The following is a 27,513-nucleotide window of genomic DNA, read 5'->3' on the forward strand; positions in this document are numbered from 1 at the left end:
CCCTTACACCGCAGCCAATATTCACTCTATGGGTTACCAGATGTTCTCAGCGAGTATGGCCAAAGGAATACTGAGAATGTTTGTGGATGTGGTGACCTTTGAGATCATAGCGAACAATACAGGACGCGTTAATTGCTGGTCCCTCTTTGATAGGCCCATGAAGGAATAACGGATAATGAATGCAAAAAGGTGGTGTGTTTTCTTTTGGTATACAATATATTGAGCATACAAGGGTGACTCATTCTTTGGGGAAGGATGCCCTTTATGGAATGCACCAATGGGCGCGGTGGTTATGATTTTTCCTTTCGCGGGTTGTGTTTTTTTTGACAGGATGTGCGAGGTTGGGCAGATCCCATTTAGATCTCCGCTTTGAAATTTTTTTGTTTTTTCTGGCTGGGTGTGCTCCACATACCTCCTACAAAAAAAAAGTTTATTTCTCAGCTCTTATATTTTCCTTCCACATCTACCTTTTTTTTTTTTTCGCTCCATTCAAATTCTTCCAATGGCTAGCTGTGACGCTGTGCTGGAAACTCTTTCCAAGCTTTCGCTTTCTCCAAAGACCGTGTCGCACGAGTCCGTTCCCGACAACAAAGCTTGGTCCACCGTCTTGTCTACTGCTGCCAACGACCTGACATTCCAGCTCACCAAAACCCTGATTCTTAAGCCCAAGACAGCCAAAACAGCCGCACCCACGCCCGTCGTTGTCATTGCCTTGGATGCCACCGAAACCAACGCTACGGCTTTAGGCAAACATCTCGGTTTGAAGGAATGCCGATTTGCCAATGAAGACCTTCTTCAAGGCACTTTTGGCGTCACCAAGGAAGCAGGTAACCAAACCCACATTTGTATCTCGGAAACCCAGAAGTAGCCCTAAGCTCTTTCTTTTTCTCCAGTGTCTCCTTTTGCTTTGAGCAATGTGGCTGATCTTGCTTCGATTCACTTGGTGGTCGATGCCGCTCTTCTCGCTCTTCCTGCTACCACCGTTCTTGCTTTCCATCCTTCGGCCGCCGATAAAACAATCTTTGTCACTGTCGAAGAATTGCAAAAGTATCTGCAGTCTCTTTCCAAGGAAGCCGTTGAAGTTGATTTCAAGGCTTTGGCCGCATCTAAACCTGCTCCCGCTGCTGCCAAACCTGCTGCCAAGAATGCCGGAAAGAAAGAAGGTAAATACCAATCGTGAATGGGCCCGAAACGCGGTATTGATATGTAAACGTTTTCTTTTTCTTTTCTCAATTGTGTAGCAACTTCGGCCTTGGTGGAGGATGCTCATCAGATGGGTATCGAGTACAAGAAGGACGTGGATTTCCCCAAATGGTACCAGCAAGTCTTGACCAAGAGTGAAATGTTGGATTACTATGACGTCTCGGGTTGTTACATTCTACGTCCTTTGGCTTACAATGTCTGGAAGGAAATCACCAGTATGTATAACAAACGACTTTTTTCGTGCAACGAGCAAGGGCTAACGGATTGAATTAGACTTCTTTGATGGTGAGATCACCGAGATGGGTGTGGAGGATACTTACTTCCCCATGTTTGTTTCCAACCGTGTGTTGCAGCGTGAGAAGGACCACATTGAAGGTTTCGCTCCTGAAGTGGCTTGGGTCACCAAGGCCGGTTCTAGTGATCTTGAAGAACCCATTGCTATTCGTCCCACTTCCGAAACCGTCATGTACCCTTACTTCTCAAAGTGGATTCGCTCTCACCGTGATCTCCCCTTCCGTATCAACCAATGGTGTTCCGTCGTTCGTTGGGAATTCAAGAATCCCCGTAAGTCGGTCAATCGGGTTGAATGTCGTTAACAAAAAGGTCTCACTGTCTTTATGTGATATTCTAGAGCCTTTCTTGCGTACGCGTGAATTCTTGTGGCAGGAAGGCCATACGGCTCATTTGACTTTGGAAGATGCGGATAAGGAAGTGCATCAAATTTTGGACTTGTACGAGCAGGTGTACAACGATTTGTTGGCTTTACCTGTAGTCAAGGGCATGAAGTCGGAGAAGGAACGATTCGCAGGTGGTTACTACACTACCACCGTGGAAGGTTTCATTCCCACCACGGGTCGTGCTATCCAGGGTGGTACTTCTCACTGCTTGGGACAAAACTTTAGCAAGATGTTCAACATCACCGTGGAAGATCCCAATGCCGCTGCTAATGCTACGGAGGAAGCCAAGAAACTTCACGTGTGGCAGAACTCGTGGGGTCTCTCTACCCGTACCATTGGTGTCATGGTCATGGTTCACGGTGACGACAAAGGTCTCGTCTTGCCTCCCCGTGTCGCGCTTGTTCAGGCTGTTGTCATCCCTTGCGGTTTGACGGCCAAGTCGACCAAGGAAGATTTCGATCGCATCTACGATAGCTGTTCCGATATTGCCAAGCGTTTGAAGAAGGCCGGTATCAAATCCAAGACTGACTTGAGAGACAACTATACCCCCGGCTTCAAATTCAACCACTGGGAAATCCGCGGTGTGCCCATCCGTCTTGAATTGGGACCCAAGGATCTCAAGAACAACCAAGTCACGGCGGTGCGTCGTGATAACGGTGAAAAGGTTGCCATTTCTTTGGACACCCTGGAAGCCGATGTTCAGGCTCTCATGAACAAGATGCAGCGTGAAATGTACGAGAAGGCCAAGGCCAAGATGGACGAGTCGATTGTCCGCGTCAACAAGTGGGAAGACTTTGTCCCCACGTTGAACGCCAAGAAGCTTTGTTTGATCCCCTGGTGTGATCGCATGGACTGTGAAGATGACATCAAGGAACGATCAACAAGAACGTAAGTTTTATCATATGTTCTGCGTAAAAAAACAAATGGATATTGACAATGATTTGATTAGTGCTATGGAAGGTGAAGAAGAAGATGAACGTGCTCCTTCCATGGGTGCCAAGTCGCTTTGCAAGCCCTTCAAGCAACCCACCGATACTCCCATCATTCCTGGCGAGACCAAGTGTGTTGCTTGCGGTCAAGATGCTAAGCATTACATGTTGTTTGGCCGAAGCTACTAAACTGTTCATAATGTAAAAAAAAAAATTCAGAAAAAAAGAAGAGAGTAAAAAGGGGACGCTCTTGCCGATCCTTTTTGGGCAAGACACAATGTCGACTGGCATAGAAATATTTTTAAAATAAAAAAAAAGAAGCCTCATGTGTGAATATCCATGCATTTTCTGTTCTCCAATACTCATTGAAACCATGGATACTTGGCGTCAAACTGATATCATTCAGTCCGTAGTTGGGGATTCCACAAGGATTGAACAGAAGAAGAAAAAGAGCAAACGGTCGATGGAGGAATGACTGTACAAAAATAACCGTGATCTAAATTGTTTATTGAAGAGAAAGGAAACAAATGAAGATGGCTGTTTATCGTTTCTTGTTCGATGCACGTTTGCCTTGACCTGGACAGATTAAAAAACAAGAGTGTGAGTGACAGGTGATCGGAAAGGGAATGAAAACATATAGCACTCATCGATTCCAGTAACTTGGATTACCTTTCTTGGGAGCTCCTTTGCCTCGTCTCTTTCTTCGTGCAATTTCGTCTAATCGTTCCTTTTCTTCGGTATTGATGAGATTTAATTCGGGGAACAAGGCTTTGATGTCACGGAAGTGGACAAGTTGTTTGGGATGGTATTGTGTGAATGTGGGGCCAACAAGACGTTGGCGCAAGATTTTGTTGCCGGTACGTACAGCCGTAGGGTTATAGACATTCTCAAACACTTTGCAAGAAAGCTGGGCCAATTGGGCCAGTCGTGCAGGCGCAGGCGATGACATGACAGTGTTCAAGGATGATAATCGAAAAAGCTTCAGAATCCGTCACTTTGGCTTTTTTGTTTACGGTCCCAAGGGGGGACTGCGGAAAAATCGCGGAGTTAAAATTTGATTCCTTTTTTGGCGATCAGAGAGTGAGGGGGAAGAGGGCGACGAGGTTCAGTCCAGGAACATCAGACGCAGCTTGCAAATATTATCAGCTTTGTGATAAGGAAAATAAGGATCATGTTTCTTGATAATTACTAGAATTATTATACTCTTGAGCTTTATCTTGTACAAAAAAATTACAAAGAATGAAGCAGGGTTTTGCCGTTCCTTTTACGAAGGACTGTTTGTCATTCTATTCGATCGTATAGAGCTTACCAAAGCAATAAAACTATTGTAAAAGTAGACTATTCAAAATATTGATAGTTCTTCATATTTTTCCTTCAGTGACTGATAATGTCAATATCCTCATGTAAAACGGCAGAACAAGAGTGAAAAAGGACCTTCCAGCGTGTTTCTTTTAAGAACGTTAAATTAGACTATGGGACCACCAAAGAAAGAAGGGATACGTAGCATTCTTTGTTCATTATTCTGATTCTTTTTTTTTTTTTTTTTGCACATCTGAAGCTTATAATGACTGTATGCCCATAGAGCGTAATAGTATCTGTAGTGTCTTTTGTCTGGATCAAGCAACTTTTCGGAATCAAAAAAGGATCGAATATCAGAGTTGTCTGGTACATGTCATTTAACTCAATTTGAGAAACGGCAAGACTGGCAATATGTCTACGAAAAAGAAAACAAGCACTTTTGATGCGGACCAAAGAATTTTCAGATGGTCTCATGTCAGAGCATTTTACGAATCCGATAGGTCCCCACTGATGCTCCTCCTCCTCTTCATCAACCGATTGCGTTAATAAAGATGCATCTCGCAAGTCATATATGAGTGTGATGAAGCTACGCTTTGATGAATGGCTTCTTCTTTCTTGGTGGGCAGTACGATGATCAAGCAAATGGATCTGTGAGGTAACATCGTGGCCTCTCCTGCATATGATGATCAAAGTATTTATAGATCGCTTGCAATGCATGTGATAATTTATAGGATGAGCATGACGGGTTCGAATAATGAGGGTCTATCATAGGTTGGCGGTCGATTCTTTAAACCGATTCTAATTTACATGATGTGACCAGAATGCATTACTAGGTAGTTAAACATCCAGTTTGGACATGTGTGCATACCACCCTATTTGGCTGCGAAAAAGCTTTCTGTTTTTCACCCCAATATCGGCACAAGGACCGTCAACTACACTTTTACAAGGTATACCAGAGTGATCCATTCATCGCAGCTATATTAAGTGGGTGGAGCTAAAATGCGTCTTTGACATGGATCTCAATCCAGAGAGTTGGGTGCCAGTGTGTTCTGGCATAAACTCTTGTATAACACGTCATTGACACATGGAAAAAAAAAAATGCAGTATCCCGATCCAACCTGCTGATTTGCGATAAAAAAGATGACGTTGCGCGTGGGCCATGATCGCTCAATTGCCTACTAGATGACCACCTGACGTTTGCACACTTGTCAAGTTCTGATGTGATGTCCACTGAGCCATGGTTCCAAAGGGTTTCATCATCTCAAATAGTTCCATGTATGTATTCCTTTCAAAAGAGCAAGTTGGAGATGACGTGGGGGGCCGGGACACGTAGAAAGATGTGCGTGCGAGACAATTTACTTTGACCTGTTGTTGCTGACCAATGTCATCCTTTGGAGGTAGAAAATCGAAATCGGTCATTTCTCCAGCTCGACTAAACATGGGAAAATTTATCCCGATGAGTGCATAATTCACACAAGGTTTCTTTTGGATACCTCCCATACCTTTTTGTCAGTAATTCTTACGTAACACAACCTATGGCAAAATGGCTCACACCGTATATCTGAAGACGACGGCATCTTTGTAAGCACCCTTATAATATATATAAAAAAAAACATGAGATCATCACTGAAGAGCAAGCTACGATACAGAGGCAAGATTCATGGCCGGAATTTTTAGTCATAAAAAGATTGGTGCGGTGTTGGCCATCACCAATAAAGCGATTGGAAAAAAAGTAAGGAGGCTGGTTGGAATAGGTGTTTTTTTAAAGTTCTTTATCCGCTGGGGTAATGGCAGTGACAGCCAAGATCTCATGATAAAAATGAATATTGGGTGTGTAACATGTCTCCACTTTGTCGGGTCAACTGAAAGCCCATTTGCTCAACAGGCGGTGACACAGGAACAACAACGAACCGGATGGCATCATAGGCTAAAAACATGAAGGGCCGAGTGGCGTAATTGTTTTATTCCTTTTTTTTGACATGCAGTCAACATCAGGGAAAGAACCATGAAAATGATGTCTAGACTAAGAACGAATGTCACTCCCTCCTATTCCTGACGAACATGCTGCAAATATGAGCAACACATGGGTGACATCACCTGCATATGTCAGTTAAAAAGAAAGTAAGAAAGAAAAGAATGGTGTGCAGATCAACCATGGAGGGGAGGTTGGGGGGGGGGACTTTCAAGAAGAGGAGAGAGATGTGAAAAAGCAAAGGGAGTTCTTACGAAAGCGACAAGCAGATGAATGAAAATGGGATGTTAAAAACAGTCTAACCCAACTCGAGACAACTGTGATATGTGAATGGCCAATTCAAATCGATGCAATGCACCAAAAAAAAAAAAAAAAAGATTCACGGTATTTCAGGGATGAGATATTTAAGCGAAAAAGGGGGTTCATCCAAGACAAGAAAGAACCATCCACATACACTATTTGCTCATTTGCGGCAGGTTCACTTTGTCTCGAGAGAGGACTGAAAAAAAAAAAGGGCCAGAACCTAAAGGGAAAGAATGATAAATCACGAGTTTCACCCATCCTCCTTCTACTGAAATCTGTATTTTTCTAGCTCAGTTGAGTTTGTCACGAAACTGCATCACATTACGAAATCAGAAAAGAACACAGGGAGATGGGGGAGCAACAAAACCCATTGACATCCTAATGAATATGCTTCTCACTTTTTTTTTTCACCCAATCACGCCCATTCCAACTCCGATATTGATAGGTCAAAAGTCAGTTTTGTCATTTTTTCCTTTAAAAAATCTTAATAAATCGACGCTTTTAGTAAAAACAAAAAAATAAGACGACGAATCCACCAGTCATTTCATATAAAAGGATCTCTGATGAGCCATTGATTATAGCTACTTTATCATTCCTTCTCTCTTGTCATCTCTGCTCTTTTCTTTCTTTACTTTCTTAGCAGCTTGGGGAGCTTTTTTTATTCTTTTTTATTATTTTTTCCTTACCTTTCCGTTCTGTCATGGTTGAATCCATGAGCCATCCTCCTGTCGGACCGTCGACCCATATTCATCATACAGTAGATTTCGATGCGGCCGATGAACATTCTTATTTATTAGGCCATTCACCAGGCACACCCCAACGTAACTATCTTGTATACTTTTTTCTGTTGGATTTTTTTTATCCAACGATGCATGTTTTCATGCCAACAACGTTATTGATATACGGGTTGCCCTGGATGCATCTATTTTTTTTTTTGTTTTATTTATAAGGCTCGATCTGGGACATGTTGAAAACCAGTCAAGCTGTTAAATTATTACCCTCTGTATTTCTCGGTGTGGTCATTTGGTTTGGTATCACACCGACCGATGAGCTTTCAGTGACCGCCATCCATCTTTTAGCTGTATTCGTCAGGTAACAAAAAAAACGAAAGATCATTTGGCTCACGCCTTGGTTGGGAGAAAAAAAAAGCGTGAGGATGACGATTTGATTTTATCCGTCCATCTCACTGTTTGAGTAGTTGTATTTTTGCCTTGATTACCACCTCGGTCGATATTTCACTTCTCGTTCTAACGGCGCTGACGCTTCTATCGGTCACTCATTCTTTTCAATGTATCGATCATGCTACTGGCCAAGGGACCGAATGTCGACTGTGCGGCGAACCAAACCCCTTGACAGGAGAAATGTATGATTGCAAGGGCGGAAAAGAGGCGTTTCTTCACTCGCTCGAAGGATTTAGCAGTTCGGTGGTGTGGCTCATCTTTGCCGCCTTCCATCTCGGGAAAGCCGTCGAAGTGACTCAACTCGGACGTCGATTATCATTGTTAATGATCCGCCATTTCGGTCGTCGTATCATGGGGTTAGCCTACGCTATTGTTTTGTCCGGTATACATCCCATCCCCAGCGAGTATGGTGTGCTTATACCGATACATATTTTTTTCCATTGTTCAATTTTGTAGAATTACTGTTGGCCCCGTTTGTCCCCAGCAATACCGCGCGGGGTGGCGGCATTGTGCTTCCGGTCGTCTTATCCATTGCACGTAGTCTGGGGTCCACTCCGTCACAAGATCCTCTGGTGGGTGGATTCCTCATGCTGGTAGGCGCCCATACCAACTTCCTTTCGGCTTCTATGTACTTGACAGGTCATTTTCTTCCTCTTCAAAATAACTCGTTACCTCGCCACACTCACATACATATGTCTATTTTTAGGCATGGCACCTAATCCGATCGTGGTCGCCAAAGCCAACCAGTTATTTCCGGATCTGAACTTTTCGTTTGTCACCTGGATTCAAGGCAGTATTGTCCCCGCCCTGTTCTGTGCGTTGTGTATCCCTTTCATCCTCCAATACGCTTGCGGTTTGTCCAAGACTACACCTCAATCAAGAGCTTCAAGTGATAATGTTATCAAACACGCCGAAGCTCAACTGGCGCGCATGGGACCCATGTCACTTCGCGAATGGGTAAAAGATCCTTTTTTTTTTCTTGGGTTCCTTCCATCTTTCCCCTCCTCCCTCGGCCCAATGACGAATGGTCACAAAAGGGGAAGACAATTATTTCCAAATTTTCTCACCATTTGGAAAATGTAGCAATTATGTGCAGTATTATTTATGTGCCTTGGATTGTGGATTACAGCCAGTTATACCAAACTGGACTCGACGCTCGTGGCATTGATTGGCCTGGTCGCCTTATTGCATATGGGCACCATTACGTGGAAAGATATTTCCAATAATACCCACGCTGTAAGTGAATTGCCTTGCTTTTTTATTTTATTTTCTTTTGGGGGGAGGGAGGCGTGCGTGCGCCTATGTTTTTATTTTGGCCCTGCATTTTCTCTTTTGTTCTTGTCGAATGATTAGGGTCCTCATGCGGTCATGTGATGTACCCTGTTGCTTTTTTTTTCCTGTAGTGGGATACGCTTTTCTGGTTAGGTGGATTTGTTACGATTGCTCAACAATTATCTGAAGCCGGGGCTTCGTCGTTCCTCGGTCAAAAAATCTCACAAACCATCAATGACCTCGGCTTACCGCCTGTACCGTGCTTGGCATTGGCTTACTTCTTGACTACATTTATGTTCTCCTCCCTCAGTGCGCACACCGTCGCTTTTGTCGGCACCTTTTTGGATGCAGGTCATGCATTGGGTGCACAGCCCATGGTTCTCACGGCGCTTCTCGCCTATTTTGGCGCTCTTGGTGGTTGCATGGTACTGTAGACTGTTGTTTTTTGTGTATTTTTTATTTGGAATGGTCGGCTCATCAGATTACTCTCTCTTTTTTTTTCGATGGCGTTCTAGACTAATTTTTCCACTGGTAAGTCTCGAAAAAAAAAAAGACAAAGCAGAGTAAGGTGTACTGATGAAGGCGTGGATTCAGGAACGGCGGCTATGTACTATGCGCCCGGCTACATTAGTCGGTCCAAATGGTTCATCATCGGAGCGCAAATGGCCGTTTTCTACTTGACGGTGTATTTTACTTTGGGCATGGGCTGGTGGAAGTTACTAGGATGGTATTAGTAGCTACCGCATCGTTGGGTCCTCATTCATTTATCACAGCAACATATTCCCCCATCATCACCTTTCGTCAGCTAATGTTTTATACTGGCGCAAGTGTTATTTCACTCTAAACTGCTTATTTGCTTTTTTATCTCTCATGAGGAAACTTTTAATAAAACCGAGCCACGAGTCTCGTTAAGAGCATTGAGAAAAAAACGGATTCCGCCATGCCTTGCCTGCTTGGGTTGCAATCTTTGAATCATCTTTGGTTGCTTCTTTTTTGCCATTCGTTGTTTTTAATCCCTCAAATAAGCAGCATCCTAAATTTGTGTGCATTTTTATGCATCATAACATTGGACTATTCACTGCAAATTAGAAGCGGTCGGGTGATCGGCTGACCCCCCCGTCTTTAGACGGCTTGTTGTGTCACTGTTCAACATTTTCTCCACCATGATTACTAAAAATGGGATGTAACACATTATTATAGACCGATCAGACATCTTGTCCATAAAAAAAGATTACTCCAACTAGACCTCCCAGCTGTCAAGCCTGCGACGCTTCCTGGTTTTCAAGTGAGCATGTTGACGTTTTCATCGGACCGTGTGAATGGTTCCAGCCATGATATGTTAGACGTCATCCCAAAATGATAGTTTTTGTTGAATAGGTGCCAAGCTTGTATAATTGTAGTGCAATCCTCAAGTTAGCTTTATTACCTTTGATCATGCTAGTCTCAGAGATCGGTTCTCCGCCAGCACTTTGATCCATGGAAAACACTGTTTGCTGAATCTCAAACAAGCGGAAATTTGATATTCTCATCCCGCCTGCAAAGTCGAATGTCGATGCTCTAGTCCCCTTGGTTCCCCGTTTCTCATTCTTTTTCATTGTCATGGCTGCTCAACTGTACAAAACATCCAGCGGTCGTCTTTTCCATGCCGGCGCGGTTGCCGTCATTACTGTAGGGTAAAGTAGCAAAAACTCGCGCACGGCTCCTGTCAGAAATGCCATGTTTGTTCATTGCCGAGATTTCTAGTCTTCCTGCTCGAGGCAAAACTCATTCTTCCCGATCGCTTTGTCGGTACATGCGATGGATGGGCGTAGCCACCAAAGTTTTTAGTGTTGGCAACTACCGTCGAGAACGATTTGGGTCCATGCCGGAGGATTGGTTCGATGATAGTAAGTACACAATATGGCCATGACCGTCATTCTGGTGGCAGTCGTTTGACGCCATGGGCATGTAGGTAATGTGGAAGCGGCCCGCATTCGAGAACAAATTTCAGACGAATGCTTGGACGATATGATTGCATGGCTTACAGACGGCGGACAGCTCGCCATATATGATGGCAATAATATCAAGGAAAGCCGACGTCGAGAACTTAATGACAAATTGCTAGCACATGATATCCATGTAAGTATAAATACATTGAACGACCTCGTGGCCATACTTTTTACTTATTGACTGGTGCATGGTGGGACTGTTAGCCTTTATTTATTGGTAAGCATATGGTGAAAGGAATGCCAAACAGAAGCGGCGGATTGACATGTTGTTTGTCCTGCAGAGTTTGTTTGTAACAAACCTGACATTGTCCTCGATAACATTAAGCATGTGAAAATTTCATCCCCAGATGTAAGCGATTTTTCTTTTTGCCAATGACCACGATAGGTTCATGAAAAAACTTACACGATTTTTTGGACAGTATGTTGGATGGAATCCAGAAGATGCCGTCGTCGATTATGGGGTATATACTTTAGATAGGAACTAGGCTTTTGAGGGGTCTGAGCACTAATGTTGTATGCTTGGCATTGACAGAACCGTATCAAGCAGCATGAAGCAAAATACGAGACAATTGCCGACACCACCTTGCCTTTTGTGAAGCTCATTAATGCGGGAGAACAACTCATTGTGAATAACTGCGTCGGTTATCTTCAGGTACACACACGGATAAGAGAGAAGAAAAAAGGACATGTGTCGTATACGAGTTTGTTGCTCATCCTATACCTTTTTGATTTCTCCATGGTAACTGTAGTCACGCATTGTTTACTTTCTCATGAATCTTCACATCAACCGACGTACGATCTATTTTGCTAGGGTAGGGTGGCAACATACAGCGTATAAACGGATGAATTATTTTACTGACGATTTTTTTTTTTTCACAGACGGGCCTTGCTATCGATGAACGCTCCTACAAGATTGATGCGGATCTATCAGACGAAGGAAAAAAGTATGCTGCCAAATTAAGAGATTTCGTGGTCGCGTATCGAGAAAAGAAAATCACCGAATCAGGCGTATCAGAGGATCAAGACCGGCCCTTGGTGGTAAGTTCATTTTTTTTACAATGAGGCCCCTCATGCTTTTTCTGACCTTTGTGGCAATTCTAGGTGTGGACATCCACACGAAAGAAGGCCAAGCAAACCGCCTATCCATTCATGGAAGCCGGTTTTCCCGTACGAGGCCATTCGGTACTTACACAAATGAACCCCGGCGAAGCCGATGGATTGACAAACGAAGAACTCAAAGTATACCTTTTATTGCCGTATTTTGGCTTTCCAACTTCCTACTAAAAGGTCTTTTTTTCCTAGGAAAAATTCCCTGAAGAAGTTGTAAAAGCAAGAGAAAATCCATATCGACATCGTTATCCTCGCGGTGAAGTAAGAATCTGCTTTTGTCATGGCTAAGGAAAAATGTGCTTGCTGACGATCAAGTTTTTGTCTAGTCATACCATGATTTGGCGGTTCGTTTAGAAGCGGTGATTATGGAACTGGAACGGGAGAAAAATGATGTGCTCATCATTGCACACGACACTGTACTACGCTGTCTGTATGCGTACCTGTTTGATCGTCCCGAAGATGTGAGTAAACAAAATGAACAGAGGCGGAGTATCACACGCTTACTTTTATATAGGAAATTCCTTCCATTTCCATCCCACGCTCTTGCCTCTTGGAAATTACCCCGTCGGCCTATGGTTGCAAAGAATCGCGCATGGAATGGACCGATGAACTGTAAAATCAGGAACGTCCGAGTTGTCCGAAATAGAAACATGAATTTGGTTTGTCCAAAGAAATAAACATCTTAGATGAGTATACTCTCCAGGCAGTATTTCTGGCTGTTCCATGGTAATAAAATCGAGAGAGATGACCTGATTCATCATGGATGTCTGGGCGTGAAATGTGGGTTTTTCTGTGAAGCCCAAAAAGTGGAGTGACCTCTGCACAGGAACGAAGCCCAAGCCACCAGTGGACTGCGGCACCTTGAGGCCGTTCGTTGGGAATAGGATGAATGCATTTGCAAAGTCTAAGATTTGGAGGCTTTAGCATAGTTAAATAAATGATATACTACGGATATTCTGTATGGACCTTACTGTTTGGGTAAAGGTTCTTTCAAGTGTGGGGGGCTTTGGAAGGGTCCCAAAAAAGAAGGTCCAAACTCCGATCATCCCAATCTTGGCCACTGGCTGCGTGACCGCGACTTGATAAAAAAAAAGCGAGTTTCTGCAGAAAAAAAATCGTTGCCTCATTTGTTCAACGATCATGAGCACCGCAATCGATGTGGACATGAAAGAAGTCAAGAACGAACCCGTCGAGGGAATGGCCGACGAAACCTTGCCTCTTGGCATGTCGGCCTCAGAATACAAGTTCTACAAATTCGTCCAGCAGAGTAAACAGGTGCGTTATATCCACTTTCCACATTTGAAAAAAACTTACCTGTCAAAAAAACTTCAACGCCATCCTAACCAACGTACCATGGGTTGCTTATTGTAGGGGGTGCAATTCAGTGATCATCCACCGGATATGACCGTCGAACAAGCTTACTTGGCCATGAACGCCTTGCTGAAAAAGGTAAACTGAACGGATCAACAACAAGAGACGAAGGCTGCAAAGTGGATCAAGGCAAACTGACGCCGAGCATGGTCGATTAGAACGCCCTCGATGTAGTGCAAATCAATAATGAGAATATTATACGCGCTATTGATTTGCGGGATGCCGAAAAGTAAGTGGGAAGGCGGGTAAAGAAGCAACATTTGGGATGACAGGTCACTTAGAGGAACCATCGTTAATGTAGGGCGGGACGACTGAATGACGAGCAACGTATTGTATACAATGCTATTCGTGCTGCTGGCAACGTCGGTATTTGGACGAGGGATCTGAAAAAGAAGACGAACCTTCATACGATTGTGCTGAATCGAACCCTGAAAGTACTCGAACAAAAGCAAGAGATCAAAGCCGTGAAACATGTCAAAGTAAGGACGATGTGGGAAAAAATTAATGTGAAATGGGAGTATATGATGCTGATGACCGTTCCTGTTTTTTATAGTACCCAACACGCAAAATTTACATGCTATATAATTTGACGCCCTCCAGTGAAGTGACGGGTGGCGCTTGGTACACCGATCAAGAACTTGATACCGATTTCATCGACAGCCTAAAGGCCGCCTGTTTGAAATACATTTCTGCAAGGGTAAAAATCGAGAAAAAAAAAGACAAAAGAGGGAACAAAATGTGGGATTAATATGCGTGAATAGAGTTTCCCTCGTCAGGAGAATATGAAGGATGCGGTTTTCGGACCTGAATACGAACATTATCCGACGGCTTCCGAGGTTCGACGATTCATTACCGAGTCGCGTATTTCGTCCATTGATCTTTCTGTGAAAGATATCACGAGCTTGCTGGATGTGCTTGTGTACGATGGCGCGGTCGAGAAAAGACTACCATTCATGGTTGGCATGGATGATTTCAGTGACGATGAAGATGAATTGAATGATGACTCGGTACAGTGGTCCTACAAAGCCGTCCGCAAGAGTCACAGTCGATTGCCTACCGAAGCATTATCAGAAACACCCTGTGGCAAATGTCCTGTCTTTACCTTTTGTGTAGAAGACGGACCTGTCTCCCCTTTCAACTGCGAATATTTCAAAACATGGTTGGATTGGTAAATCTATTCCCCTTTTCCATCTCTTTTCTCAATCTCTTCTTTTTTTTTCTCATCTCATACACATATTATTTTGCCCCTTTACGGCATCTACAACCACTTGTTTCACATTATATTCTCTCTTGTTTTACTACTGTTATCCTGGATCTTATCAAGTATAAAGAAAAGCAAAAAGTGGATGCAGTTCTCAAACGAATTGCAATGTATTTAAATCAAACCATTAAACATGTGTAAAATTTTTGGGATTTTTATTCCATATGATCGATAATGCAAAAGAGAGAAGTAAAAAAAAAAAAAAAAAAAAAAGCCTAAATGGATACAACAACAAAGAATTCGAAAAAGTGATATTATGGGGGAATGAAATCGCTGACGAAAACGAAACGAAAAATAAAAAAATAAAAAGATTATGAACAATATTTCTTGTTTTTTGCCAGAGGATTATTGTACTTGATCGGATGGGTAAGGGAACGGGGGTTGTTGTGCGTGGTTTGGAAACGATGGGGACGGTCTCGGCATACCGTAAGCTCCAGGGTACATGTTCATGGAAGAATCAGCGGGTGGCATGGGGCGGAACGATGGCGGTGCATTGTCCCAGGAGGGCGGTGAATGCATTTCGTCGTCCATGCGTCGACGTTTCATGCCATCTCCAGGACCGTCATCCCGGAATCGATGGCCATGGGGAGGTCCAAATCGTTTGTTTGGCATGGTGTTCAAGCCACCGGCGTCGTGCATATCGTTATCGAAACGGTTGGATCGCCATCCACGTTCACGTTCACGGTCTCGGTCATGATGCGCCGGGCGATGCGAATCGTTGAATTCTTGCTTTTTCCATTCGGGGCGGTATTGGACTTCGGGTTCTTCGATGGTCATTTGATCACGGACAGGCTGGCCTTGAAATCCTCCCAATGGGGCCGTGACCAGGCTCGCCTTCTCCTCCTCGCTGAGTTGGGTGAGAGGAATGACGGATTCCCCGACATCGTAATTGAACAGCTTTTTGGGTCCAAAGCCATATGCCCAATTGACCTTTTTATTATAATAATCGCATTAAAACATCCATACTTTTTTTGAGGGGTTTTCTTGTTGCATACGCGCGTCTGCTTTAATTCTGTTCCTGAACCCGACACTGATTTCCAACTTGCAGGACGACGTGTTCTTCTTGTCCCTTCTCTCCCCACTCCTCGCCTTTTGCCCAGTTATCTTTCTTTTTTTTTTTTTTTTTTTTTTTACCCCATGACCTTTTTTTTTTCCTTGCCTTCTGCCTCTTTTTTCTCCAAAAATCATGAAAATATATCAACATACCTTGACCGGAACGCCTTCCAAAACCAAGTTGCGAGAATTAAACTTGGCATCCTCGACGGCCGCTCGCGTGACAAACTTTAAAAATCCGTTGCATTTGCCTTTGGGTTTGCGCGACAACTGTGCAAGTTAAAAAGAAATAAAGAAAAAACCGATAAAGAAAAGAAGGTATAGAAAAGGCCATTGATTAATATATCTTGAGTTGGATCGCAAAGATCACTCGTGCAGTGGAGTTGTAGAGTTTGCTTACAATGATACTGGCCAAATCACCATATTTGCCGAAAATATGGGCCACATCGCCTTTGTCGTAATCGTCAGGCAAAGGACCCACAAACAAAGTACGAGTCAACACTAGATTCCATTGAAATAGGAGACATTAATGACATTTTTGGTTTATGAAAAGACGAATCAGGAGCTTACCTCGAATACATCCCTCAGGTAATGAATCGTCGGGACGTGGTTCAGTGCCGGGAACGTTGTGTGGCATATTTTGATTCCATCGACTGTTGCGTCCTCGGGGTTCAGGTTCTTGATCTTTCCATCCGCCACCAAAGCCAGGTCGAGGAGCCCAACCACCTGGCGGAGCATCATTCCATTGGGAAGGACGCGAGGGAGGAGGAGGAGGTCGTTGATCAAACGACGGTCGTGGAATCGAAGGGCCTTGCGGGGGTCGGATGGAAGGTCCCTGAGGCGGTCGGATCGAGGGTCCTTGGGGTGGTCGAACTGAAGGGCCTTGTGGAGGTCGCACGGACGGGCCTTGAGGAGGAAGCCAGGCCGGACGAGATTCCGAACCTTGGCCCAACGGGATCTGACGTGCATCGTGAGGTGGCGTGGCTTGAACCACAGGTTGACGTAACCGAGGATCTCCTGCGGTGCCCAGTCGAGGATCAGCACGCATGCGTGGATCCATCGATGCCATGGTCGAAGGACTCATGGGTGTTACGTTGGACATGGGAGGCGTGGCCATAACCATAGGCGAGCTTGTCACCGGCGCTGCAGCGGCATGGGTGCTTGGAGGAGTGGAAACGAGGCCACCGAGCAATTTGGCCAAAGCAGGAGGAAGACCTACCGGGGCAGTGGGTGGAGCAGCGGTCGAAGCGGTTTTGGTCGCCAAAGACAGATCGTCGTCATCGTCACCGACAAATATGGGTTTCGTAGGATCATTGGGTTGCGATGGTTGCGATGCCGTTGACGCCTGGAACGGTAAAAACGAAGCGGGAGCAGCGCCCGGTAGACCCGTTTGACCAAGACTGCCAAGTGAACTGAGTGTAGCAAGAAGTGACGCCGTATCAATGACAGGAGCAGGTGCGGCCGATTCTAGAAAAAAAATAGAGAACAAGGGCGGGCCCCAAGAAAAAAAAAAGCAGTTTAGATCACTCATGTACTTCACTGATCCATTTCCGCTTGCCACTTGTGTGTTCTCATCCACCACAAAAGAAAAAAGAAAGAAAAGATTCATCCAGGTGAGATGAAAAATTCAAAGGTGTAAGAAGGTCGCTTTGACGCGAACCCCCCATGCCAATGATTTCCTTTTCTCTTTGCTTACGAAGGACACAAAGTAAAAAGCGACTCTTTTGCAAGATGATGATGATGATGATAGAAACCTTTCGTTTGAGCTCCTTTATTACCGTCGTGACCAGCCGGACTCGCACTTTTCATAAACGTATGCTTAATATGTTGCACCATGTCTCTGGAATAAATGCCGCTTTGTTCCCAGATATCGAGCGTCTTTTTGACCTTATCCTATTTTATTGGACATAAAGATTAAGAGAAATTGCATACCATTTTTCGACATCAAGACCACGCGAGCCAAAGCCAAAAAGAATAAGAAAAAAAAGCAAGTAGAGAGAGAGCGCACGCGTGCGTGTGCGTGTGCGTTTGTGTGTATGGGTGCACAGACGAGACAGAAAGAGAGAGAGAGGAGAGAGAGAAAACAGCATGGACAAGTCCAAGATATCAGCAAAAGTGATCATCTGCACCAACCAACGTTGTTCTTCATCGTCCGACCAACTGCTGCCATTTCCCACGCAGTGAAAGATACTGCTCGCGTTTGCACGACTTCCTCCGTTCCAGGATTGAAAACTCTTGACCCTCGTCGTTGGTGGTGGTGCTGTGATGGTTTTTTTTTTCTTCCTCTCTTCTCTCCTCACCGAAGAGCAAGTCGATTTACATGGAATAGGAAGCATTGTTCACACAAGTTTTTGAAAAATAATATATGAAGGATAAAAAAAAAACGCTTTCCTACCTTGTCTTTGGTCGAGCACGGTTCAAAGCATCCAATCAAAGTATCCGACTTCAACACGATAGCAAATCGTTTTAAAAACCCTTCCACTTCCAATGGTGCTCCCTTGTCCCCGGCTTCTTCCCGTTTCCGTAATTTCTTGTGCACCGAGCGTGAAATGGCATCAATCACATACAAACCTGCTAACCGATAATCAGGAGGCGCGGTCTCAAGAAAGCGACATATGCATTGAATAATGTAATTGTGATGCTAGTATTCGAAATGAAGCATAGGTCAGTAAACATAGCAATGTGATGGTACGACTTTTTTTCAAGCCAAAGAACTTTGATTGTTCTGACATACCTGTGGGTGAGCGGTGGCCAGCGCCTGCAAATTGGTGATTCTGGAAGCCGACACTGGCAATTTGGTTTCCAATATTGCTTTCAGCTCCTTGTCAAATATCGTACGGTCCCAATTATCGTCCATGATCGTTATAATTTTTAAGCTGTTGAACTTTTCCGATACTTTTTCACAGCAAAAAAGAAAAACAGAGAAAAAGAGAATGTTCACACTTGTTGCGACAGGAATTTTAGAGACTCTCTTTTCGAAGCGGCACTGCCAAAATAAAAAAACGAAAAAAAAAAACATTTCGTGTTACGTCACAATCACGTGAATGTAAAAGTTATTCAGGCGAACCTTATTTTTATAAATTTGGAGAACACAAAAAGATCAATAAGATTTTAGGATATGTACAATGGATATTGTCCTTTACAATGAGAGATTTGATATTTTTCTATTTCTGTAACAAGTGAACATGTCGTTCCAAAGATGGTCATTCGACTTTCCTGTTACGGATAAGCAGCTCGAGAGAAAGGGGCCAGTGGATCTGCAGAGGTTCGTTTGGCGGCCCTCAGTTTAGCGGAACGACTTCTTGCATTTAAAGCAATTTCTTCACGTGTGGGTCGAATAACCCGTTTGGTCAATAACTCAAATGAAGGAATGATGGTTTCTTTGGCGGTGAAAGGTTGTCTCGCATAATCTTGGCGTCCTTCATAAAGCGCTCTTCGATGTTGGCGAATCGCCACTCGTGTTTTTTCTGCTTGCTCACTTTCGGCAAACGACCGCTTGCCAGCACAATGTTGAAAGAAATTCTTGACAATCCGATCTTCCAGTGAATGAAACGTGACGGCCACCAATCTTCCTTCCGGTTTGAGCACTCTTTGACTCGCATCCAGCGCTCGTTTCAATTCACCGAGCTATCGATACCATGGATCAGTCGCGAGAAAATCTTCCGTCATAGTAGTGCAAGGACTGCTTACTTCATCATTAATGTAGATACGCAAAGCTTGGAAAGTACGCGCCGCCGAATTCCTCAGCATATTATCATCGCCGCGCTTCCACTGAGGCTGCGGACATGCTTTTTGAATGATTGTCGCAAGACTGGCCGTCGTCTCAATGGGAGCCCTTTGTCTTGCAGTTACAATGGCATTGGCAATCTTACGCGAGGCTCGATCACCGCCATACTAAAACCAAACAAAATCAAAAAAGGTTATGTGAATCACAGCCCGTCATTGTCTATATTTCCAATACGTACCTGATAGATAATATCGGCCAACTGTTCCCGTGGAAAAAAGTTGACGATTTCAAAGGCAGAAATGGATTTATGCATTAAATAGGATTCATTCTCGTACGGCTGCTCCGTCCAAGCTTCGCGGCCGCGAGAAAACATGCGCATATCCAACGGACCATCGAGTTTATAAGAGAAGCCTCGTGAAGCGGTTTCGATCTACCCTCGCATGAGTTGAGCAAAGTTCAGAAACGCAGCACCACGCTAAATATTTACCTGACCACTGGAAACACCAATATCCATCACCACGCCATCAAAACATGGCATACTTTACAGATTTTTCAATGACATGAAGATCAGTTTGTCTGTCTATCCAAAAAAAAAAAGCGTTGTTATTTACCTCCAGTCCAATTCACGTTTCACGAGGTCTTGCACTTGTCCGAATCGGCCTAATACCGGGAATAAACGATTTCTAATCGCCATCGTTTTCAGATAAAAAGAATAGAAAGGATTGGGGAAAAACGCAAAACTACCTGTAAGGTGCCATATCAGCTAATTGCAGCGCTTTTTCGTAAGCAACCGGATCCTGATCCACCGCCACAACTTTGCAATCACAAGCGTCTATACTTCGTATGAGACCATTGTTACCCTTTTTAAATATCTTACAATTCGGAAAAGTATTCACCCAAAATAGCTTTGGTATATCCTCCTTCTCCAAATGTCAAATCACAGTAAACACCACCTGTGTGAGGTGCCAATTGTGACATGACCTCCTCCAGCATGACGGGTGTATGGATTCGGGGATAAGGCAGCACGTCCGTGGACAGAAACCGTACACTTGGAATGGTTGGTAATCGTCGCAAGAAGCGTAATGAACCAAGTCGATGCACAAACATGCTGAACCTTGACAAGCGAGATCCCAAATCGTCAATAAGCACCCAGTTTGACAAGAATCAAAGGATGAATTTGTACTTTTGAAAATCCGACTCCTTTTTCTTGACGCACCGAAAAAGATAATCCAGCCGTCGGAAACATACATTGCCTGTCTGGAATATAGGTGCCTCCGTCAGTGTCTACAGCTTAGCAACGACTAACACATTAAGTTGATTGAGTGTTATGCAAGTAGACTGTAGGTGGCAAAGGCAGAAAGATAACCAGGTCTGTTTAGAAATAGCGATGTTTGGAAGTTAGGACACTGCCTGGGTAAAGCCTCGAGGTGGAACAAGTCTGTGCGCCAGCGAGTATTTGAAAAATACTGGCATGGCCGATGGTCAGGACGTTTTTGATAATTGACTGAAAAAGATGGCGCTAAAGCAACCAAACGGTCCACGTTCTTTACACCAGGTTCCCTTGTTTCTCCTGATACTGTCAATCGCGATGTCTGTGTAGGATATGTCCCGATCATTTACAGCGCCATTACCCTTAAAAAGGGTTTACAGCACAAGGTACTCCAAGATGATATTTCGGCGCAACAAAGAAAGAAAAAGAGAATTTGTAAAGATTATTAAAATTTGTTCATTGATTTTGTTTCGTACTACTACTTCTTCCAATAAACTACAGTGTAATCAGGGTGGATTATATAGCTTTTATATGTGTATAAGTACTTGCGTTTCTTGAGCATGAATAAATGTTTAAAGAAAGAAAAGGAAAAAAATAGAAAGGAAAAAAAATGCAAGGAGAAATAATAGTGAGCATCGATCAAGGGGAGGATCTATGATGAAGGAGAGGAATATGGGTTTGGATTTTCTTTCTTTTTTTTGCGGTTCGAGATTAGATCATTGACGGTTTTTTCCCCATAGCATTAACCGAACACCTGTAGAAGCGTTAGATTGTAGGGGAAAAGACAGGGTCAAGTGTGTTGGCATACTTACATCCATATACGGGTCTTGTAAATTTTAAACAAGTCTCTCACGAGTTCTCTGAAATCCACTCGTCGTTCGGCTACAAAGTAAAAGGTCAACTTGCGACGATCCCTGTAGAAGCAAATGGATAACAATAAAAAGCAAAGGATTAACTTGGACGTTCCATGCCGCAACGATTGTCTGTGAGGGAGTTGTTTTTTTCTAACTGACCATTGGTATTCGGCGTCGACAATGTCCATTAACAAGTTCTTTTGACGACTCTTGGCTTGACAAATCAGCAGGGCTTTTTGTTCGTCCTGGCGTTTGGTGACTAAAAGGGTGATTTCCGAAGGCGTAGCCAAACGACAAATTCTTTTGGGGGTGGAGGACGAAGCGGCGTCACGTTGTTCAGGTTCCATCATCATCATGGAACTTGTCTGCAGTAATAGAGCCACCTGATCAGGTGGTAAATCCTTGGCCACCACCATGCCAAGGTCGCGACCTCGGTCGGCTTCGACAATAACCCAGTCTTCCTTGTCGACGGGCGTCACTGTATAGTAAATCTCGGCCCGACCGGCTTTGAATTCCACCATACACCACGACACTTCAGGTTGGGCAGCGGACATGATCCGATCAAAATAGCCGCTCTTATCGACCGATTCCAAAAGATCCGATGACAATAGACTGGGAGTAGGATCCAAATACCGGTTTCCGCATGAAGGTGGTACGGATTGCAAAGGTCCGGCCAATGAATGGCGGCGATAAGGAACCCAATTAGGCTCTTCCGGAACACTATGCTTGATGCTTTAAATCGGTGAGAAAAATCAAAACGCATGTGAGAAAAAAAAAAAGGAAGAGAACAGGGAAGGATGAGATTACCTGGGCAACAAGTCTCGGGAATTCAGGTAGTCGGCGGTGGATTCGCTGGGTATCGGGGACAATGAAAGGCGACGAATGGTATTGCCTAATGGTGGACGCGAAAACAGGGATGCGGAGGTGTTGGAAGAGGAGGATGAGGAGCTCATTACCATCGGAGAAATGGAAAGAGGAGGTCGTGAGCTAGAGGGGTCCCAAAAGGAAGGGGAAGGCAATCCACTAGGATGGTTGGCGAGATGGGTATTGTTGGTGCTGGGCCCCGCTGCGTTTTTCGTACTGTGAGGTCCAAGGGACCAAATGGATCCCGTGCTATCGTTGGTGGATGGCCATGGTGCGAGAAAGGAATTGGAAGGCGATCGTTCCCGACGCCATTGATGTTCGGATGGAATTAAGGTTTCGTGGGCCAAAGAGTGACGACGGTACGGCAAACTCCGCATCTTTTGAAGATAGCGACGTTCTTCCTCTTCATCTTCTTCAATGACGGCAAGCTGATCGAGGGGGCCACCCAACCAGCAAGAAGGGTCCATATCCGAAGCCTCGAGGTTATTAGGGGTCTGTAATGTGGTGGTTCAGAAAAATCAAAAGCGAGAAAAACGGTTGTTAATAAAGTAGTAGAGAAAAATCAGCGCAAAAAATGAACGGGATGTTCGTACCTGTCGTTGTTTATTCCATGGACTCACGAAATATGGATGGTTTTGCTGTAAGAAATTGGAGAACGATGTAGGTGCCATCAGTACAAGGGACGTGACGGTCGTAACCGTTGACGCTGAATCTTTTACCTGTTCTAGCATGAAAAATGAATTTGAAATCGGAGGATGCAAATAAAGATTAAAGAAGTTAACAGATCCAGTAGTCTCTGAAAGAAAGGAAAAAAAAAAAAAAGAGGAAGAAAGAAAGAAGAGCACCTAGGCCGAGATTATGATCTCGAATCCCTTTTTTCAATGAATCCGAGAAAATGTGTGTGTGAAAATAAGAAAAAAGGAAACGAAATGAATGCATTGGTTTTTTTTTTATCACATCCTCGTTCCCCAATCCATACTCAGGAGAAAAAGCAAGAGTCAAAGCGGAAAGACCCAAAAAAAAAAAAAAGAGTGTGATCAGGTGACCAACGACATGGCTCCATTTCGATTGTAAATTAAAACGGTATTCTGATTTTTTTCTCTTTATTTGCCAAAACAAAAGAAAAAACCAGCGATAAGGTAGAGATTGAGACAACGCAAGTCACTCTGACCAAACAAAATAAAATAAAAAAAATGAGTGGTGATATATGAAAAGTCTTCACTGGCTATCACAGTTCATGGAAACCAGTGAGGCTTCAAGCAGACCGGTCTGAAGACGGAATGGAACAACAAAATTGGCATGAATTTTTTTAAAGAACAAGTGCGTGAGTCCATGACACACTTTTGGCCGGCAGCGGTAGGAATCCGTGTCTTTTTTCTTTTTTCGTTTCTTCTTCTTTCTGGAGAACCGAGTACCATCATCAAGGATGACGGGACGACCATGCGACCCAATAATGGATAGGCCGATTTGGCGGAAAAGATGTTGATGAAATACGCGATTTCGGTTCAGATGGATTCAATGAATGGGCAGGTTAGGATCCAAAAATGGTTGCACTAGGTGAATGGAAATGAGTGAGTGAGTGAGTTGAAATGAATGATTAGGATTCTGGGGCATGAGTTGTGTTACGCTGATTCGAACCACTTACTCCGCGCTTCAACGGCACAGCCCTTGCCGTGGGATCTTTTGCGTTTCTTGTGAGTAGTCTTTTTCATGGTTTTCTTTGGCGCGCTCACGGTGGGTGAAGATACTGGTTTCTTCAAACAGCTCTTCAAGGGACACGGCGTGACCGGTTGACTACCGTTGTCATTGTCATCGGTGTTTCTAGAACAAGAACAACAGTCCTGCTGAATCTCTAGAATGATGCTTTCATCCAACATGTCTTGAAGGAGGGTTTTGCGTTCCCATTGTTCTCGTCCACGTCGACTCGCTTCCAAACGGCATTCCTCCAAAGTGGGAAGGACGTGAACCGTGTTATGATCAAGATCGAAACTGACACGCCGCTGACTGTGAGGAGTCTGTCAAACCAAGCAAGAAGAAAAAAAAAATGAACAAACTCCAGCAAAAATGGTATCCATCATTAATTGGATCATGAAAGGAAAAACCACCTACTTGAAGTGTAGAACTGTGCATGATTTTATGTTCTTGATTGAATGATAAAAAAGTAAAAGAAAAAGAATAAGGAAAAAAAAAAAAGCCTAAAAAATGGGATGAGCTTTTTCCATTGACAAGCACCTATTTGGGTGGCACCTTATTTTTTGAGTCACAAATCGGCCCAATCCCGAATGGAGATAATCGGTGCTTCATTTGTTGAGCCGTCAATCGAAACCTATCAGATTTCATAGTTTTTTGAGGCAGACACAGCACCAGTGCAATTCTCCGTCGTTCTGATTCGTTCCTGTGGGGAAAAGCTGCATCTTCCCTAATTTTCCCCCACAAAGCATGATTGATTCATGTATTATCCACAATCTCGCGTCCCAAAAAAAAAAAAGGGATTATGTTGTGACACAAGAACGAGCATTTGTTTGCATTTGCGGATATTTTACTGATCGTTTTGTTTTATTTCCTTTTATTTCCTTATTTTTTGTTCATTGAGGTCTTTTATAGAAACTGTAGAACTTTTGATATATAAAAAATTGTGGCAACTGTCAGGGTAGAAAAAAAAAAGAAAACGGTCCACACCCTCATATGCCACCTACTGTTGAGCTTTCTTCCGAGTTGGCATCGCCAAGCGACAGTCTCCCCCCACCTCCACCATCGTACCATGGTTTACCCTTGGCATCTCGGTTAAAATCCCTCTTTATCTCCTCTCACCCCGCCACCCGACCATCTCCGTCCTCACCGGGGTCCAAAGACTTGGCTTCCAGTGCGCCAGCATTCACTGTGCCTCATCAGTTTCATACCACCGCGAAACCGCCCAACGTGAAAAGCAACTCTTGGTTCTCTGTGACAAGTTTTAGTCAAACCAATAAAGTTGTGCGTCGCGTAGCTTCGGCTCCCAATGCCCGCCTTTTGGTTATGACTCGTCAGTCCTGTCCGCCCGAGAAGCCAACGTCAGGTCTGACCCATCCGTCGGTCATAGCGCCCAATTTATCCACGAAATCCACCACCACCTCTTCCGTCGATCCCACTCGGGTCTGTCGTCGTACTTACAGCAGCAGCAGCATCAAAGTGAAAAAGGCCCAAGTAGGTCCCTCCAGCTTTGTCAAATTACGCATGCTTGGCAAAGGCGACGTGGGCAAAGTGTACATGGTTCAACAGAAAGAAACCGGCAAACTGTATGCCATGAAAGGTAAGCAACCACATCTCAAAAAACCCTATCTTTTCAATGTTCTGATCCGAGGTCCAATTCCAAAAGTTTTATCAAAAAGCGAGATGATTAAACGTAACAAAATCAAACGCGCTTTGGCCGAGCAAGAGATTCTTACCACATCCAACCATCCTTTTATCGTCACCCTGTATCATTCTTTTCAAAGTCAGGACTACCTCTATTTTGTCATTGAGTATTGCATGGGCGGCGAATTTTTTCGAGGTAAGAAAAATCCGGAAAATTTTGATATTGGATGGATAGTTCGATCCAAAGGAGAAACCGCCACAAAGACTAAACAAATACGACTCTTTTTTGACAGCATTGCAACTACGTCCGGGAAAATGTCTCAACGAAGAAGGGGCCCGATTCTATGCCGCCGAAGTCACCGCTGCCCTTGAATACCTGCACCTGCATGGTCATATTTATCGTGATCTCAAACCTGAAAGTAAGAAAAGAAAACACTCCTCCGAACATCCTGCTGCGCAACAGTCCTTTACTCATCATGGATATTTCTAGATATTTTACTTCACCATACCGGTCACATCATGTTGACCGACTTTGATCTGAGTAAAGGCTCAAGTCCGCCTGGCAACCCGGGCGTCATTCGATCTTCCGCACCGCACCTCGTAAGTATCCCTCGATACTGATCAACGTCTGGCTGCTAAAAACCAATGTCCACGCTAGCCTCCTTTTATTGATACGAGACAATGTGTGAACAATTTGCGCACCAATAGTTTCGTAGGTACAGAAGGTAAAGATCCCATGAGTCACTGTTGGATTGGACGATCCTTTTTTTTTACCAATTTCATTTTCCTTTAGAATATATTGCTCCCGAGGTGATCAAGGGTTGTGGACATACCAGCGCCGTGGATTGGTGGACGTTGGGTATTCTTATCTATGAAATGCTGGTAAGAGTTTACAGTCAATAATGTTCATGCCAAACATGTCTCCCTAAGCCAAAAAATCTATCCCAGTATGGTACGACACCTTTCAAGGGGAACCATCGAAATGAGACGTTCTCGAGAATATTGCACTGCGATGTCACATTTGGAGACCAGCCTTTTCCGTACGAATGTCATTTATCCAACAGTTGCAAAAACTTGATCCGCAAATTATTGCATAAAGACGAGCATCGGCGGTTGGGATCCCGCGCTGGCGCCACGGATATCAAGCATCATCCGTTTTTCAAGGATCTTAATTTTGCGCTGTTGCGACACTGTGTTCCTCCTATTATCCCTTTAATGCAGCAATCCAACGGGATTGATGCCATCAATTTTAGACACATGCCACCCGACAGTATCAGCCTCGATCTGGAATCAGACAATATGGTCAACTCTCATCACATCAATCCCTTTGAAAAATTCAACTCTAGTAAGTTGTATTGACCTGATCTCCCCGTGTCCCAATGACACCCACTCACTCACTCACACCCGTTTCACCAGTTACTCTCTACCACGACGGCGATACCGACCAGGACATCGAGCCTTGATCTTTTGTGCCTCTTACACAAAATCTTTATTCTTATTATACTATTTCTATCTACCCATTCACCTTTCAGCCTCATTAACTTTTTTAATTGCAGTTACGTCTCCCATTCCCGCCCTTTTCTTTATGGATCCTATTTTGGCTTTTGGCTTTTTGTACATCATTTATTATTTAATCTTTTTTCTTTTCCGTTTCCACAAGCATATAGCAAATTTCTTTGCAAACTATTTAACTTTATACAAGCTTTTTAATTCGTAATCACTATCAACAATAAATAATTGGAGTCCCTGGCTTCCCACGTCAACATACATTTTGTCGCTAAATGGCTTTTTATACAGGAAGAACGGTCAGATTTATCCGCCTTCTACAACCATTGGTATACTTATC

General features: G+C 43.9%; 10 protein-coding genes across 10 annotated transcripts; 5 read left to right on the plus strand and 5 right to left on the minus strand.

Moving 5' to 3' along the window:
- Positions 1–410: 410 nt before the first annotated feature.
- Positions 411–3,166, plus strand: BYT42DRAFT_577281 (uncharacterized protein). The gene is made up of 6 exons (XM_051569149.1): positions 411–827; positions 894–1,163; positions 1,242–1,418; positions 1,477–1,767; positions 1,835–2,768; positions 2,830–3,166. Exons 1-6 carry the CDS (start codon positions 503–505, stop codon positions 2,996–2,998), a joined length of 2,166 nt encoding a protein of 721 aa, XP_051421950.1. The 5' UTR covers positions 411–502; the 3' UTR covers positions 2,999–3,166.
- A 104-nt stretch (positions 3,167–3,270) lies between these two features.
- BYT42DRAFT_577283 (mitochondrial ribosomal subunit S27-domain-containing protein) lies at positions 3,271–3,771 on the minus strand. The gene has a single exon (XM_051569150.1). The coding sequence runs from the start codon at positions 3,756–3,758 to the stop codon at positions 3,453–3,455; it is 306 nt and encodes a 101-aa protein (XP_051421951.1). The 5' UTR covers positions 3,759–3,771; the 3' UTR covers positions 3,271–3,452.
- A 3,135-nt stretch (positions 3,772–6,906) lies between these two features.
- On the plus strand, positions 6,907–9,875 carry BYT42DRAFT_577292 (Sodium/sulfate symporter). Its single transcript, XM_051569151.1, has 9 exons — positions 6,907–7,204; positions 7,334–7,475; positions 7,582–7,946; positions 8,021–8,203; positions 8,271–8,521; positions 8,648–8,800; positions 8,968–9,261; positions 9,352–9,367; positions 9,431–9,875. The coding sequence occupies exons 1-9, from the start codon at positions 7,084–7,086 to the stop codon at positions 9,568–9,570; spliced, it is 1,665 nt and encodes a 554-aa protein (XP_051421952.1). The 5' UTR covers positions 6,907–7,083; the 3' UTR covers positions 9,571–9,875.
- Positions 9,876–10,435: 560 nt separating this feature from the next.
- Positions 10,436–12,222, plus strand: BYT42DRAFT_499781 (6-phosphofructo-2-kinase-domain-containing protein; the record flags this gene model as incomplete). The annotated part of the gene is made up of 11 exons (XM_051564664.1): positions 10,436–10,509; positions 10,580–10,722; positions 10,788–10,954; positions 11,029–11,041; positions 11,106–11,173; positions 11,244–11,285; positions 11,357–11,476; positions 11,574–11,636; positions 11,704–11,859; positions 11,926–12,063; positions 12,127–12,222. The coding sequence occupies 11 exons, from the start codon at positions 10,436–10,438 to the stop codon at positions 12,220–12,222; spliced, it is 1,080 nt and encodes a 359-aa protein (XP_051421953.1).
- An 827-nt stretch (positions 12,223–13,049) lies between these two features.
- On the plus strand, positions 13,050–14,598 carry BYT42DRAFT_577297 (RNA polymerase Rpc34). Its single transcript, XM_051569152.1, has 6 exons — positions 13,050–13,209; positions 13,306–13,383; positions 13,464–13,534; positions 13,607–13,784; positions 13,859–14,002; positions 14,067–14,598. Exons 1-6 carry the CDS (start codon positions 13,075–13,077, stop codon positions 14,475–14,477), a joined length of 1,017 nt encoding a protein of 338 aa, XP_051421954.1. The 5' UTR covers positions 13,050–13,074; the 3' UTR covers positions 14,478–14,598.
- A 3,087-nt stretch (positions 14,599–17,685) lies between these two features.
- BYT42DRAFT_416041 (uncharacterized protein) lies at positions 17,686–18,604 on the minus strand. The gene is made up of 2 exons (XM_051563463.1): positions 18,354–18,604; positions 17,686–18,260 (listed from the first exon to the last, which is right to left on the minus strand). The coding sequence occupies exons 1-2, from the start codon at positions 18,474–18,476 to the stop codon at positions 17,916–17,918; spliced, it is 468 nt and encodes a 155-aa protein (XP_051421955.1). The 5' UTR covers positions 18,477–18,604; the 3' UTR covers positions 17,686–17,915.
- A 420-nt stretch (positions 18,605–19,024) lies between these two features.
- BYT42DRAFT_416097 (methylase MraW) lies at positions 19,025–20,529 on the minus strand. Its single transcript, XM_051563464.1, has 6 exons — positions 20,243–20,529; positions 20,091–20,178; positions 19,958–20,029; positions 19,834–19,885; positions 19,585–19,776; positions 19,025–19,513 (listed from the first exon to the last, which is right to left on the minus strand). Exons 1-6 carry the CDS (start codon positions 20,451–20,453, stop codon positions 19,247–19,249), a joined length of 882 nt encoding a protein of 293 aa, XP_051421956.1. The 5' UTR covers positions 20,454–20,529; the 3' UTR covers positions 19,025–19,246.
- Positions 20,530–21,048: 519 nt separating this feature from the next.
- Positions 21,049–23,349, minus strand: BYT42DRAFT_646625 (PSP1 C-terminal conserved region-domain-containing protein). Its single transcript, XM_051572685.1, has 4 exons — positions 22,928–23,349; positions 22,278–22,828; positions 21,429–22,202; positions 21,049–21,370 (listed from the first exon to the last, which is right to left on the minus strand). Exons 1-4 carry the CDS (start codon positions 23,063–23,065, stop codon positions 21,328–21,330), a joined length of 1,506 nt encoding a protein of 501 aa, XP_051421957.1. The 5' UTR covers positions 23,066–23,349; the 3' UTR covers positions 21,049–21,327.
- A 59-nt stretch (positions 23,350–23,408) lies between these two features.
- Positions 23,409–24,508, minus strand: BYT42DRAFT_577316 (uncharacterized protein). Its single transcript, XM_051569153.1, has 3 exons — positions 24,444–24,508; positions 23,980–24,349; positions 23,409–23,887 (listed from the first exon to the last, which is right to left on the minus strand). The coding sequence occupies exons 1-3, from the start codon at positions 24,462–24,464 to the stop codon at positions 23,850–23,852; spliced, it is 429 nt and encodes a 142-aa protein (XP_051421958.1). The 5' UTR covers positions 24,465–24,508; the 3' UTR covers positions 23,409–23,849.
- Positions 24,509–24,749: 241 nt separating this feature from the next.
- On the plus strand, positions 24,750–27,502 carry BYT42DRAFT_577319 (kinase-like domain-containing protein). The gene is made up of 8 exons (XM_051569154.1): positions 24,750–25,623; positions 25,690–25,863; positions 25,961–26,086; positions 26,158–26,267; positions 26,326–26,392; positions 26,461–26,549; positions 26,616–27,012; positions 27,084–27,502. Exons 1-8 carry the CDS (start codon positions 25,020–25,022, stop codon positions 27,128–27,130), a joined length of 1,614 nt encoding a protein of 537 aa, XP_051421959.1. The 5' UTR covers positions 24,750–25,019; the 3' UTR covers positions 27,131–27,502.
- Positions 27,503–27,513: the final 11 nt, after the last annotated feature.

The sequence above is a fragment of the Radiomyces spectabilis genome (genome assembly GCF_025331425.1).
Source record: "Radiomyces spectabilis strain NRRL 2753 chromosome Unknown BYT42scaffold_9, whole genome shotgun sequence".
Classification (NCBI taxonomy): Eukaryota; Fungi; Mucoromycota; class Mucoromycetes; order Mucorales; family Radiomycetaceae; genus Radiomyces; species Radiomyces spectabilis.